Source organism: Calliopsis andreniformis, chromosome 8 (genome assembly GCF_051401765.1).
Source record: "Calliopsis andreniformis isolate RMS-2024a chromosome 8, iyCalAndr_principal, whole genome shotgun sequence".
Classification (NCBI taxonomy): domain Eukaryota; kingdom Metazoa; phylum Arthropoda; class Insecta; order Hymenoptera; family Andrenidae; genus Calliopsis; species Calliopsis andreniformis.
The window spans coordinates 2,764,899-2,779,126 of record NC_135069.1 but is presented as its reverse complement, the minus strand read 5'-3'; the positions used below and the strand labels follow the sequence as shown (position 1 = coordinate 2,779,126).

At 33.2% G+C, this 14,228-nt stretch overlaps 4 protein-coding genes across 12 annotated transcripts; 2 read left to right on the top strand and 2 right to left on the bottom strand.

The window, feature by feature from the left end:
* The first annotated feature begins 146 nt into the window (after window positions 1-146).
* Window positions 147-3,471, top strand: Th1 (negative elongation factor complex member TH1). 7 transcript variants are annotated; one of them, XM_076383888.1, is made up of 13 exons: window positions 147-224; window positions 510-693; window positions 773-992; window positions 1,072-1,179; window positions 1,245-1,394; window positions 1,457-1,587; window positions 1,660-1,847; window positions 1,928-2,180; window positions 2,248-2,458; window positions 2,624-2,764; window positions 2,842-2,971; window positions 3,044-3,098; window positions 3,234-3,471. In XM_076383888.1, the coding sequence occupies exons 2-12, from the start codon at window positions 515-517 to the stop codon at window positions 3,076-3,078; spliced, it is 1,746 nt and encodes a 581-aa protein (XP_076240003.1). In that variant the 5' UTR covers window positions 147-224; window positions 510-514; the 3' UTR covers window positions 3,079-3,098; window positions 3,234-3,471. The 7 variants fall into 7 exon arrangements, with proteins under 7 accessions (XP_076240003.1, XP_076240002.1, XP_076240001.1 ...); XM_076383887.1 differs by lacking the exon at window positions 3,234-3,471 and having other exon boundaries at window positions 3,044-3,180; XM_076383886.1 differs by lacking the exon at window positions 3,234-3,471 and having other exon boundaries at window positions 1,478-1,587; window positions 2,842-3,078.
* On the bottom strand, window positions 3,121-4,336 carry LOC143182694 (protein stunted). 2 transcript variants are annotated; one of them, XM_076383895.1, is made up of 4 exons: window positions 4,177-4,336; window positions 3,930-4,060; window positions 3,665-3,690; window positions 3,121-3,298 (listed from the first exon to the last, which is right to left on the bottom strand). In XM_076383895.1, the coding sequence occupies exons 1-3, from the start codon at window positions 4,203-4,205 to the stop codon at window positions 3,677-3,679; spliced, it is 174 nt and encodes a 57-aa protein (XP_076240010.1). In that variant the 5' UTR covers window positions 4,206-4,336; the 3' UTR covers window positions 3,121-3,298; window positions 3,665-3,676. The 2 variants fall into 2 exon arrangements, with proteins under 2 accessions (XP_076240010.1, XP_076240011.1); XM_076383896.1 differs by lacking the exon at window positions 3,665-3,690.
* A 212-nt stretch (window positions 4,337-4,548) lies between these two features.
* Window positions 4,549-9,795, top strand: LOC143182693 (E3 ubiquitin-protein ligase ZNRF2). Of its 2 annotated transcripts, none has more exons than XM_076383894.1 (5): window positions 4,549-4,771; window positions 4,854-5,610; window positions 6,991-7,086; window positions 7,237-7,342; window positions 7,474-9,795. In XM_076383894.1, exons 2-5 carry the CDS (start codon window positions 5,232-5,234, stop codon window positions 7,529-7,531), a joined length of 639 nt encoding a protein of 212 aa, XP_076240009.1. In that variant the 5' UTR covers window positions 4,549-4,771; window positions 4,854-5,231; the 3' UTR covers window positions 7,532-9,795. The 2 variants fall into 2 exon arrangements, with proteins under 2 accessions (XP_076240009.1, XP_076240008.1); XM_076383893.1 differs by having other exon boundaries at window positions 4,833-5,610.
* On the bottom strand, window positions 9,548-12,531 carry Nurf-38 (Inorganic pyrophosphatase Nurf-38). Its single transcript, XM_076383891.1, has 8 exons — window positions 12,339-12,531; window positions 11,599-11,834; window positions 11,177-11,263; window positions 11,041-11,104; window positions 10,903-10,965; window positions 10,603-10,816; window positions 10,414-10,523; window positions 9,548-10,136 (listed from the first exon to the last, which is right to left on the bottom strand). The coding sequence occupies exons 1-8, from the start codon at window positions 12,529-12,531 to the stop codon at window positions 10,105-10,107; spliced, it is 999 nt and encodes a 332-aa protein (XP_076240006.1). The 3' UTR covers window positions 9,548-10,104.
* Window positions 12,532-14,228: the final 1,697 nt, after the last annotated feature.

Here is a 14,228-nt window from a genome sequence, read left to right as displayed (position 1 = left end):
TTTCACACTCCAGTTCTTCTTAAGGCTGATTTACATTTCTTCGTTTTGAAAACAACCCTTCTCATGAATCATCATGAGAATACACCACAGGGAGTTGAGTTTCCACTCTTTCATTACACACTTTCTGTTTACTTCTGCATTTTCTCCAAAATTAAAGCAATTACATAGATTGTTTACGAAATAAAGACGATTAACTATTGACACGATTTTTTAAATAAAAAAATGTAAGTAATTATCACTATAGAATTCAATGAAAGAATGATAATGAAAGTTTACATTTAGTGACTAATACAATGAATAATTTTTGTTTATTATGGCTTAACCTAATGTGTGTGTTTATGTAAAATATATTGCTATTTACTTAAGGTATTTGCATTCTTCCTTTCGTAATTTCTCTGATTCTTATATAATTATTGCTTGATTTTCATTAATATAGGAAATTATACAGTATATATGATATTTTGTTCATAGGGTATAATTTGAGTAATCATGTTATAAATTAATTGTAGAAGCAATGGAGTCAGATTATGATGAAAATCATGGTGGTTGGACAGATGAAATGGCAAGAACCAGTGAAGACTGTGGGGGAGAAGATAATTTTGAAAATCCACAAGAAATATTAAATGAGTGTTTAGACAAATTTAAAACACCAGATTACATTATGGAACCTGGTATCTTTATGCAACTTAAAAGGTAAATTACATTAAAGAACATCTTTATGTTCCAATTCATTACTTTTATCAATCTTCAATTATTTATTATTATTTCCTAGGTATTTCCAAGCAGGTGGAAATCCTGAACAAGTAATAGAATTATTGTCTAAAAATTACACTGCTTGTGCTCAAATGGCAAATCTCCTTGCAGAATGGCTTATTCTTGCTGGAGTCAAAGTTTCAGATGTTCAAGCAATGGTGGAGAATAATTTAAAAGATATGATTTTAAAAACATTTGATCCTAAAAAAGCAGACAAAATCTTTACAGAGGAGGGTGAAGTATGTTCCTTAAATATTGAATGATTTTGATCATTAGAATGTATCATATAATCTACATTGAGATGCAATTATGTATTAGACTCCTGCCTGGTTGACAGAAATGATTCAACACCCTACTTGGAGATCTCTTATTTATAGACTAGCAGAAGAATATCCTGATTGTCTGATGTTAAATTTTACCATAAAGGTAAAGTCACATAAGTATATTCATGGTACTCCCATACTTTTGCCTTTATTCTGACCTTTTTGTAGCTCATATCTGATGCCGGATTCCAAGGAGAAATTACAAGTATTTCAACAGCTGCTCAACAAATTGAAGTATTTTCACGAGTCTTAAAAACTGCGATCGCGGGATTTTTACAGAACACAGAAGATTGGCAATCAAGCATACAGGAATGTGCGGTTAGTATGCACTATTTCTTTCAAATGTTACTGTTATGCACTTACAACACTTTTGTTAGTAGAAAATGGTATGCCATGGACAGCATACTTACGTTTATAGCCAAGTGCTACTACAAATCCTTGCTCAGGAACCACGTGGTGGATTTATGATGAAAAGATTGTCTCAAGAAATTACAAAATGTGCTCAGCAGAAGTAAGAATTGCTTTGATGTTAAACTATACTATATATTAGACTTATATACATTTAAGCATTGCAATTTTTTAGTCATCATGATGTTACTCCAATAACAATGGCTCTTAATGGAGCTTCTAGTAGCCCCAGTGCGTGTCAAGCGTTGGCATCCATGTTATCGAGAAATACTTTAAATCCTGCTGATATTAGCGTATTATTTCGAAACTACTCTACAATGGAACCGCCTCCTATAGAATTGGTTCGTAATCCACAGTTTTTAGGTAAGAATCCACATTCATATATATTAATATATTTTTTTATAACCATACAATTAAATCTATAATTCGTCGATCTATTTCAGAATTATTGGTCGATGCACTTTTTAAGCCGGGCGTAAAAATTAATCCTGAGCATAAATCTAAATACATATATTTACTGGCTTATGCAGCTAGTGTATGTGATATTCCAGCTAAGAAAGGCCATCCACGTAAACTAAATAAAGACGAATTAAAAACAACTATCCAGGCAATAGAAAAAGTTCACAATATTTGTAATATAAATAAGGGATCTACAGAATTGATAGCTGAATTACAAGCGTTGTATCAATGCATAAGGTATCATAATTTATTTTCTCTGTTATTATGATGCAAAGCGAGTTTATAATTCAATATTTTTTCTTAGGTTTCCTGTTGTAAGCGTGGGTGTAATTAGATGGGTAGAATGTACTGTAACAGAACCATCATACTTCAAATTATGTACAGAACACTGTCCTGTACACCTTGCATTACTTGATGAAGTTGTAGTTTGTCACCCTTTATTACATCCAAAGATCCTGCAACTTCTTGTACAGTTATTTGAAAGTAAACAAGATGAACTCGAGATACTTGTACAGGTAGGAACATCCGATAACTTAAATGCAATAGGAAGAAAAACTTCGAAATTTGACCTTTCATTGGCAGAATTTTTAGCAGTTACATATGTGTATGTATCTTAAGCAAATTGCTGTTTACCGAACGATAGTTAATGTAAATTAATTACATGTTTTTCTGATGAACAGTTGGAAATGAAAAAAATGTTAATTGATCGAATGGTCAATTTATTAAGCAAAGGTTGTGTAGTGCCTGTGGTGTGTTACATCAAACAGTGTTGGCAACGTGGAGATACAGATGTTTCTTTAATCAGATATTTTGTTACAGAGGTATCATATTCTTTACTTTTAAAATAATATAAACAGGTCAAAGAACTTCGATTACAGAAATGTTCCTCTATCATTAGGTTTTAGAGGCAATTGCCCCTCCATATACAGCCGAATTTGTACACTTGTTTTTACCTATGGTAGAAGACGAAGAGATCACTGGAACAATGCGCGGTGATAGCGATAACGATCTCGTATCTGAATTCATTGGTAAACATAAATATATAAAATTATATTATATTTTACATGCTGTGTTTAACATTGCAATTACATATTTTTTAGTACACTGCAAAGCACATTGTCCTACTGTAAGATGATGTTCCAAAAATTGACAAAGGTAGGTTGAATTAAAAGGAAACTTATAACATTGTAAAAGATGTTTTTACTTCACATGAGTGTGTTGATGAATTATCATACATAAATTACTACATTCTTAAGCTTCTCCTCTTTCTTTCATACTTAATGTGTACAGGCTTGTATATCTACAATAAAGGATGACTTCTTCATCCATCTGTGATACCATGATTTATGCATTTTCTGCAAAAAGAACAACAGCATCAGTGTAATGTAATCTACATAAATCATCAAATTTGTTAAATCTATTAATGAATTAGTAAAAATAAAAAATTTAATTAGCTTTGTATAAAAATCTAAAAAATGTGTTTGCACATTTTGTTTTACAGAAGTTTTAAAATCAACTATAAATTGTACATATCAATAATAATTCTAAATATGAGTATAATTGTTTCATTTCAAGTTTCCCATTAATTTCTGTCAGTATACACTCATTCACACACACTTAAAAAATAGAGATTATTTATATCCATAAAATCCAAGCACTGTTACAGGTTAATTCTGTAAAAGTTTCAAACAAACAATCTTTGCACACAATTACAGACTTACAAGTTCCTGTCATTATTGTTTCTCAGCTGTAATACAAATATTTTTATTTATAAGATGAAAGAGTAGAATTTATATTATATTATATTATATTATACAGGACCTCCCAAAATGAGTGTCCAATAAAATGGTATTTAAAATAAAAGTGTTTCCTCTATCATTTCTTTTATAACATCATTATTTTACATATCATTTTAACCAATATATAAAATCCCTAAATAAAATGTATCATTAAATAGAATGTATTATTAATTTTGAATATACTCACTGATAGGTTTACCATCTTTCCATGGAGTAACTTTTACATTTGCATCATCACGCTTTACAGCTTCTTGCCTAAGTTCAGGTTTTAAAGCTTGCCTAACAAGCCTGGCAGCTATTTGTGAGTAATTGATATAACTGAAATCCAAAACATCTCCTTAGTTAAACGTGTAAAAACTGTGTAAGTTATATAACATTTTATTCATAATATTAATCCGCATTATTAATGACAATGACTCGGAAAATTATCTTACTTCAATCCTGCTTGTCTCCACGCAGCCATTTTCAATATTAATATTACTTCACGAAGAAGAAAATTCAACTGAACCTCACGTAAAACGAGGACAGATCAGATCACTTTACCGGATAGCTAAGAAATGCTTCACATTTCGAAGATATATCACAGGCATGGATGCTTCGTTCTTAAGATTGGCAACGCAATAGAAAAATAATAGTATAGAATTTATTCTCAATAGTCATTTCTTCTTAAACGGCGGAAAAAATTGATAAAACGTGAAACATAAGTAACGCATATCAGATAAAAATTTTATCGATATATCAATACGAGCAACTTTTAATATACAACTTGAAAATACTCGAAGAAAATCGCATGCAAGTCTGAACATATGAACTTCAATCTCAAACTAGAGACATTTGTCGTGCACTTCATTGTTATATGCACTTCCAAATTGATTGGTTAACCCTTACGATTGTGTCAAACGAATTAAATTCCATTCTGACTGCAAAATTGACCACGCATCATTCTCGAAAAATCATCGGAGAAAATATTATACCATGGAGCTTCCAAATATTGAGAGGAATAACATCGAGCCACTAGGGGAATTACAAGTGAGTCAATATGAAACTAGACCTTGTGTGCAGCGTAAATACATTAATGGAATATCTGTAGCAGCTGATTACCGACTTCTAGGAAGTTTCTCGCAAGATGTCGGGGGGTATTTTGCGTGACAAGCCGCTGGTATGCTTTCGGACGATATGACTTGCTCGTTGTGGTGCATGTCTGCAAAATTTCGGCCTACGTTAAATCCTAGAGTGTTGTAACACGGCCGACGTTAACATTCGTTGTTCTCGGCTCTCCTTATCGGCGTGAAAGAAAAAGAAAAAAAAGAGAAACAGAAAAGCTAGGACTATTTGCGAGAAAACTGTGTCAGTGCATGTACCACTGCCAAGACCAATATTTGGAGTACTCAGATTTTTCTTGTGATCACGGGTACAGAACTTTTATATTTTCACCGCGAAAAACCTTCAGCAAAATTGAAGGGAGACCATTGTCACATTGGAATTTGGGATGGGAGCTAAGGCAAGCACTGTGGCACAATCAGCTGGAGGCAATGGGCAATCCTCTGCTGAAGCGGATGAGGCTGGGTTGCATGGTTTCTCTATACTCCGTTCCCTGCCTGGAGGTGTTAACATATTGCAACATTTGCATCCACAAGGAAACCAATCACAGAATTCCAGAGTGTCTGGGGACAGTAGACAACGTGCTCGTTCCTTAAGTTCAGTGCCAGACTTATCTTCTGGGGAACAAAGCAGTCTAGCTTCTTCTGTGGGAGTTGGTGTGGGTCAAGCGCTTGGTTTACCCCAGCTTGACTCAGATGATACAGATGAAGACAGTGGACGAGTTTATGCTGCCCATAGCTTGCCTTCTCATATTTGGTCCCTTAACGGTGAGTTCATTGGTTACCAATGGGTACATTACAAGTACACCATGGATTTTTATGCAAATAGATAATAGATATATTCATAAACATAGGTACACAAATAGGAGCTACAGAAAAACTTGTTTCCTTCCTGAAATACCATGACTTGTATATTCTTTTTATTTTGTATAATTTTGCATGTTATATGCATTCTATATCTTCTTACATTTAAAAATGTATTAAGGTCTACTATCTAATTACAAGATACAAATAATTTTGAAGCCTATATTTTTACGTATATGTGCTGGCCTGGTACACATTAATTCATAAATTCATACATGTACATACATAAATACATGAGAGAAGCGACAATAGTAATGTACACATAAAATTTGCATTGTAAAATACATGTACATATTTTGTATGCATAGTATACATGCATAGATTCATAAAGAGACTGGGAATATTTATTTATTAGAAATTTAAATGTACACAAATATACAGAATGCCCATAATATTCAGAAGTGTACAAAATATTCAAACTAAACTAGCAAAACAAATCACAACTGAAGTTTGGCTCCTTTAAAATATAAATTTGCATAAACATCCGCGGTCTATTCATACATACTTATATTCGTTACTCAAATCAACATAAAGATATGAATTTTATCATTGATTACGTAACAATGTGTGCGTAAGTCATGTGCGTGTGCATGTGTGTAAACGTGCGTATACAACGAGGCAGATTTATCAATTTCAATGCTTTCTCTTCCGACGCAGATAAATCGCTTATTAAATGTTTTTGTCGTTTTTAACAGTGCATTGCGTTGTAGTTTTATCAACGTTGCGCGTATTTAAATCGATCACAAGGTTGCGTAGAACATGGCGTAGAATCCGTTAAAACGTAGAATTGTTTTGTTGTAAATTGTAGCTCGAATCGAGCCTCGAGAGGAAAAAAAAAATAACGCGTAACAAGGTTATGTATGTCGCGGCCACAACGTTTCATGGAAATAGCTTAAATTAATCGCGAATGAAACGTAATGAGCATTTGTTTGGCGCATGTTGTCGAGGTAGTTGGCCCGGTAACCACATGTAAATCGATTGTGATCTAACGTAGTTGCGTAAATTTTAAATTGCCAACCGTAGAACAGCGTAATTTCGAGAAACAAGTCTCACGATTTCGTAAATCATTTGTCTGGGATGGGTGGGTTAAAGTTTCACCGATTTTATTATGGGAATTATAATTAGTTCATGTTTAAACGAGTCTGAGGCTGAGGTTGTTCCAGTGAATCAAGTGAGAAGAATTTTTTATGGTACAGTTTTTTTGTTGATTTACTCTTTGTTTGCTGTGTCTTATACTATTTAATGTTTGTGTTAATGAATAATCTGTTTACTTTGGTTTTTAAGGTCTAAAGTGTCCTGTTTGCTCCAAATTCATTTTACCAGACGATATAGAATGTCACCTGGTCATATGTCTGACCAAACCACGTCTTAGTTACAATGGTGAGTGTGCCTGACATTGTTGTTCAAATAGACAGGTTGACAATTGAACTGGAAGTATAGAATATTTGCTAAAAGCTGAAAAGGAAAATTGTTAGGTAAATTTTTTATATGTAGCAGTTATTAACATTTTGTTTGTATGTTGTATTATAGAAGATGTATTATCTGATGAAAAAGGAGAATGTGTTATCTGTCTTGAGGAGTTACAACCTGGTGATGTTATAGCCCGTTTACCTTGCCTTTGTATATATCATAAAAAGTAAGTTTATAAACACCTATAAATGTATATACTTCTATAAGGATCTCTATGTAAAGTTATTATGTTATTTTGCCTATTTGGTAGTACACATGTTGATTTGAAACTAATAGAGTCTAATTAATGTGTTTCAGTTGCATTGATAAATGGTTTCAAGTAAACCGTAGTTGCCCTGAACACCCTGGGGATTGATTCATACCCATTGAACATGGAGGAGCACAATGTAACTTGTTGCTGGCCCAGAAGACTCTCAGCTTAATGGGAATAAAATGGGAGGAAACGGCAAAAATTTGAAAAAAGCTAGTCAAGATGGCTGCTAGTCCACTGTGGTGGTTGGTGCGTGCGGTTGTTCGACTGAATGAGACATACTCAATTTGAATACAAGAACAGACATTTAATTAAATCCATGAATATATTACTTGTAAGCAGGGGACTTAAAAAAAATCGCCATAAGATTCAACGACACAATGCTATTACCTATATGTATCTGTAATTAATCTATTACTGCTCTATAGCTTATTATCAATTGTACCATATTTATAAATTTTACTTAGTTTTACATCTTGAAGTCGAATTAGAGTTAAGCAAGATGATCTGTATTGTTATTGGTTATTACATCATGTTTTCTTTTTTTTTTCTTTTGGAAAAGGGGGTAAAATGAATCTTAATCGAAGGGCCTGTATAGTAATCGGGCGATCTTTATTCTAGATAAGTTGATTATATTTTTTAATAATTTCATGGTAAATCTAATGTTTCACTTTTGTTGTCTGTTGGGGAATGAATACTAGAAAGGATATTTTTGATACTTTCATAAAAGGAAGAGTCGGATATATAAAAGTTTTAAGAAACGGACTTTTACTAGTAACGATGTTGATGCTGTAACAACAATAAAAGATTAGATTTAAATTTCTTTATTAGAATTTAAACTTTGTGATAAATTTCTTTTACTTTTTTAGAAAAATCGACGTTCTCCAATCATGGAATGTAATTTACTATTAGTTAAAGTTAGTTATTTTATAATTAATATCTTTTTTATATGATAAGTATTAACATAACTCGTAGTAGTTTTTGTAACAGAAATAAAAATGGTCTGTCAATTTTCCAGTAAATATACACGTTGTATATGTCTAGATTAGACTTGTATTACGTAAGGTAAAAAGTCTAATAAAGTGAAGATTTCAAACCAAATACAACTACAAAAATGAATGAAACATTCGGTATATTAGGCATAATGGCATTATTAAATGAAGGTATGAATTGTGTATTAATAATAAAAAAAAAAACAGAATTTACGTTTCGTTTTAAAATTAGGAATTCTGAGTGGTACTATTAAACTTTTGTTTACAAAGTGTATAATTTAGTAATGTAATTTCGGCAAGGAAAAATTAATTAATCATGGTTTTCTGCTTGGAGATTAAAAAATATTTTAGCGACATCGATAAATTTAAAATTTATGTGTTTACGTATATAACGATTCTTATATTTAGGTATTACAACATATTTCCATTGCTTTATATTCTAATTAGCAAAGAATGGATCAAGATTTTTGTGAACTATTACTTTGTTTAAACCGACTCTTTTACAAACAAGTTTATTCATTTCGTATATTTGCTTTTAGAATAAATTGAAATAACATGTAATTCACATGTTATGAAATTATGTAGGAGAATATGTATGTACATATGTTTTAAAACTAAATGAATTTAACATTTTATAAAATGTTTTTGTCTTACAATAAATCCCAATTACAACTATGATTCAATACGAAATCTATCAATGATTTCTTTTAGCGTTTTTGTGATAACTTATCACTTTTACAAGCTTAATACAGGGTTGAATAAACACAAAGTCACATAAAGAATGAGTCATTCGAGATTAAAGTTAAAATTATCCTTATTGTTTTTTATAGCGCGAAAAGTGTTCAAGGAAAGACATGTTCTAAATCGTACTGTATTTTCTAAGAACGCTTTAGAGTTCCTAAATAAAATTAATGCCTAGATTTAAATACAGAGAGATGTTGAATTTAATAATCAAATACTTGTTCAACAATTGCGCAGTTTAAAAACAACCATTTTTGTAAGCGACGAGAAATAGTCGTTATAGTTCTGTTGTAATAGACTCTGGAATTTATTATGATCGGTACACAGTTGACCTTTGAAGGTCATTATATTGGAAATGGAGGAGGGATGAATGATTTAAGCCTTGAGATGAAATTATGGATTAATTTATTGTATTATAAGAACCGTGCAATGTAACAAATACTGGGAGGAACAGTAAGTTTATTTTTATCTAGAATACCCTCTTCCTAGTTCTTTATGAAAAATTACATCACAACCATTAACAGGAGTATATTCGTTTTCTAGTGTTCATTACAATGATATGCGTACAGGTTAGCAATAAAAAGATTGAATAGATCGATAAAATCATATGAAATAAAGTTTATACGAATTTGCAGATCTAATGACTTTTATGAATACCCACAGGCATCTCTTCATATTGCTACATTAAAATAAATAATAGAATGTACGTAAAATTAAACTATTATTACCTTCGTTGTATAGAATGCGTATAGGGAAAAGTTGCTTGTTTCGGTACTAAAAGCATATTTAATATTTAAATGCTATTCGATCGTATCGATCGCATCTAAAACTTATGACTTGGCAACTTGCGAGTACAATGTGTGGTATTCCCATTATGTGCCAGCAAAGGAAGCAAGCACGTGTAGACCTCAGAAACATAATGACAGACGAATACCTCTTTTATACTCATTTAAGATGTACGTAATGCCATTTATCGACTGTAATCAAACCACAAGATTTCGATAATTATATTTAATACTAAAATTTACATCTTAACGGTACATAATATTAATGTACAGCACAACAGAGAAAAACAAAACGTATAGAGGAACTTGAAATAAATTGATATCTTGATTAAACTTATAATTTATGCGATAGTTTCGGAACGAAGTGAAATTTGTTAACTGAAAGTAAATTGCAGAATATCAAATTTTCCTAAAGGGTAAAGCTAAAATTTATATGTATATTTTTATCACTTTCTAAGCTTTAACTTACCAATTGGATCCACAGCTTGAGGCTCTGATGGTTCTGGAGCTTTTTCCAATACCTCTTCAGCAGCATCTGTAGTAATTTTGAAAGGACTGCCCACGACACTTGTATTAGTACTGCAAGTAAAATGTTTTTTAAATTTCACATTCAAACGAAAACTTCTTTGAATGGAACACTTAACAAATTTTTACAAACCATGCTATTCCTCCCGCGGGTGCTTCCCGTTTAATGAGATTCTGCCAGTGCTGATGCACTTCTTCTACAATATGTAAAGCAAAATCCCTTGATTTTGCTTCTCCATTAAATGCAAATTGATTTTCTGGCTTGCCATCTGGTATCTTGTAAATTTTGAACCACTCTATGGTAGCTTTCATTAATCCTGGGTAATGTTTTTCAATGTCATTTACATCTGTAATATTATAAAATATTGTGTTAATTAATATAGCTTTATAATACTATAAAAATTCAATGAACATAGAATAGTTTAATAGATACCATTCATTTGATCTGCTAAGGGATCATTAATGTCAATAACAATGATTTTCCAATCAGTTTCACCTGAAATTTATTAAACAAATTATTAAATATAGATGAAAAATCTGTATTGCAATGTTTATAGATAATATTGCATACCTTCATCAATAAGTGCAACTGTACCAAGTACCTTAACTTTTAAAATTTCACCTCTTTTTGCAACCTATTAATAAATCTTTTATTAAATACAGACAAGACCTTTATATTGATCAATCTTAGAACAATCATTTCTTACTCTGTATCCTATTTCAAGAACATCAATTGGATCATTATCCCCTTTGCACCCAGTTGCTTCATCCAATACATCAGGATTCTCCCATGTCTATGAATAAAAAATAGAATATTTTAATTTATTTCAAAGTCTAAATAGAAAGAAAGAGGAAGATGGAAATGAAACTGGTCTAAGAGATAGCATAGAATGCCCTTGAACTATGGGTAAGGCTTTACATAAGATGTGATAAGGCATTATTCACACATTTCAATAGATCACACACAGATATATTAACTTGTACATGTTTCAATCATGCAATTACTCATGTTCTTTGATCAGTTATACCAATGAAGTAGATGATATCACTCTTCCTTATTCTCTTCTTATCTTGGTAATCTTTTAATGTTTTCATAATTGTTTTATCACACGATCAAATTGTTTTATACCTGTGGTAATGCACCATAATTCCATATGTAGCCATGGTGTGGGAAGCAGTTAGCAACATATCTTAATTTGCCCTTTTTAACATCTTGTTTGATAGGATTCAATGTTTCTTTAAGATTGATCTCCATTTTTGCATTTGTCCATCTTGGTATTTCAACAATCATGTTCACTATTTTATTACTTTCATCAGCATAGAGGGGAATGTCATGCATAGGTGAAATTGGGCCCACTTCATTTTCTATAAACAATTGAATATATTTTCATTTTCTATTAAACAATATTATAATTTGATTATTGTAAAATATACAAAATGATGTTAAAAATGTGGAACCTAAATATCTCTAGGTAACATAAGATTAAAAAAAGGTCTGTAGAAAATAGGAATAAAATTTAAACATATGCGCAAGCAGAGATTACAAATAATGTAAATGTTCTAGGAAATCGTTGGAATTTAAGTACTATCACAGATTGTAATATAAAAAAAATAGAGAAAAAATATAGGCGGAAGGAAAGCAAATGTGCAACGCATTATACATGAAGAATAATGTAGCTCGATCATGATTGCGTCGTTATCAGGAGAATAGTGGGGTCGTAATTAGGGAAACGGAAGACTGCATAATTACAAGCTTAGAAGTTTCAACAAAGCACGGCATGTAACCAATATGCTGGTCGACCATTGGGAAAGTTCAACCGTTACATGAACCAACGATCCAATAATGAGGTTAGGTCGTCTAATACTCACTGAAATAAATTCTGTAATCGGTGCTGTTCAATGCACCCCTTTCGACCGTCGTGTACGACATATTTCTAACTAATTTTTGTACGACAGAACACGGTCGCGATCTAACGACAGCACCGGCCGTTGCCAATCTAAGCGGAACAGCGAACTTATTTAAACCTTGGCAACGTAACACGTGCAGCGTTATCAACGACATTCTGACATCTAGCGCTGTCGATTGATACTAAGCGGTGAAGAACGAGACTCGAACAGTTATCGTCGACGATAACGATCCTTCCTCTTTTGAGGTGACGCCAATCACGATTTTGCATAATGACTAATGGGTAAGCTATTGCTGCTTGTCAATTAGATATTTAAAAGTATGTAATAGACATTATGAAACATTTATTTGTTAATTTACGGATATTCTGACGATGTGCAATCATTGTAGGGTTTTTGTACATCATTGCAACGCTACAAGTACGTAGAATTTCTTTATTTATTGTAAAAACTATATTTGTAAAAATTAACTGAAAAATAGTACTAGTGGCGCCATTAACTGATGGCGCCTTGGAATTAAAAGTGAAAATAATAAATGTGAAATTTCCATGGACCTTTACTTTTGCATAGTGGTGTGTACAGGAAATACAATCATTCAATATGAACACTACTCAACACCATACAACACAATACACCACTACACTAATTCACACTTCTTCCTTCACACTTCACCACTTCACCACTTCACCACTTCACCACTTCACCACTTCACCACTTCACCACTTCACCACTTCACCACTTCACCACTTCACCACTTCACCACTTCACCACTTCACCACTTCACCACTTCACCACTTCACCACTTCACCACTTCACCACTTCACCACTTCACCACTTCACCACTTCACCACTTCACCACTTCACCACTTCACCACTTCACCACTTCACCACTTCACCACTTCACCACTTCACCACTTCACCACTTCACCACTTCACCACTTCACCACTTCACCACTTCACCACTTCACCACTTCACCACTTCACCACTTCACCACTTCACCACTTCACCACTTCACCACTTCACCACTTCACCACTTCACCACTTCACCACTTCACCACTTCACCACTTCACCACTTCACCACTTCACCACTTCACCACTTCACCACTTCACCACTTCACCACTTCACCACTTCACCACTTCACCACTTCACCACTTCACCACTTCACCACTTCACCACTTCACCACTTCACCACTTCACCACTTCACCACTTCACCACTTCACCACTTCACCACTTCACCACTTCACCACTTCACCACTTCACCACTTCACCACTTCACCACTTCACCACTTCACCACTTCACCACTTCACCACTTCACCACTTCACCACTTCACCACTTCACCACTTCACCACTTCACCACTTCACCACTTCACCACTTCACCACTTCACCACTTCACACTTCACCGTTTCACACTACTTTATACGCCTGAATACTTCTTTTCAGCCTCTTTTTCCAAAGCTCCATTCAATATAATTAAAATTTTTGATACAAATAAGTCATTTTTTCTCAAATGGCACATCGTGAAAATAGAATTTAGCAAGTGGCGCCATCTAGCGGCGAAATCCAGAACTAAAATAAGAAATGATATTTTTAGTTCGGGGTCTCCAACGCTAGATGGCGCCACTTGTCAATTCCGAAAATGCTGCACACGAAAATGGGAATTGACAAGTGGCGCCATCTAGCGGTGGAGACCCCGAACTAAAAATATCATTTCTTATTTTAGTTCCAACTTTGTCCGCTAGATGGCGCCACTTGTTAGTTCCCACTTTCGTGGGGAGCATTTTCGGAATTGACAAGTGGCGCCATCTAGCGTACAAAGTTGAAACTAAAACAAGAAATGATATTTTTAG

Excerpts from the sequence above, each read along its gene's own strand:
- Th1 (XM_076383884.1), top strand. The coding sequence starts at position 515 with ATGGAGTCAGATTATGATGAAAATCATGGTGGTTGGACAGATGAAATG. Across the intron at positions 993-1,071 it reads TCTTTACAGAGGAGGGTGAA|ACTCCTGCCTGGTTGACAGA; the intron begins GTATGTTCCTTA and ends ATTATGTATTAG. Across the intron at positions 2,181-2,247 it reads GCGTTGTATCAATGCATAAG|GTTTCCTGTTGTAAGCGTGG; the intron begins GTATCATAATTT and ends ATTTTTTCTTAG.
- LOC143182694 (XM_076383895.1), bottom strand. The coding sequence starts at position 4,205 with ATGGCTGCGTGGAGACAAGCAGGATTGAA. Across the intron at positions 4,061-4,176 it reads TGGAGACAAGCAGGATTGAA|TTATATCAATTACTCACAAA; the intron begins GTAAGATAATTT and ends TTTGGATTTCAG.
- LOC143182693 (XM_076383894.1), top strand. The coding sequence starts at position 5,232 with ATGGGAGCTAAGGCAAGCACTGTGGCACAATCAGCTGGAGGCAATGGG. Across the intron at positions 7,087-7,236 it reads ACCACGTCTTAGTTACAATG|AAGATGTATTATCTGATGAA; the intron begins GTGAGTGTGCCT and ends GTTGTATTATAG. Across the intron at positions 7,343-7,473 it reads CTTTGTATATATCATAAAAA|TTGCATTGATAAATGGTTTC; the intron begins GTAAGTTTATAA and ends AATGTGTTTCAG.
- Nurf-38 (XM_076383891.1), bottom strand. The coding sequence starts at position 12,531 with ATGTCGTTGATAACGCTGCACGTGTTACGTTGCCAAGGTTTAAATAAG. Across the intron at positions 10,966-11,040 it reads AGTTGCACTTATTGATGAAG|GTGAAACTGATTGGAAAATC; the intron begins GTATGCAATATT and ends AATAAATTTCAG. Across the intron at positions 10,817-10,902 it reads CTTAGCAGATCAAATGAATG|ATGTAAATGACATTGAAAAA; the intron begins GTATCTATTAAA and ends ATAATATTACAG.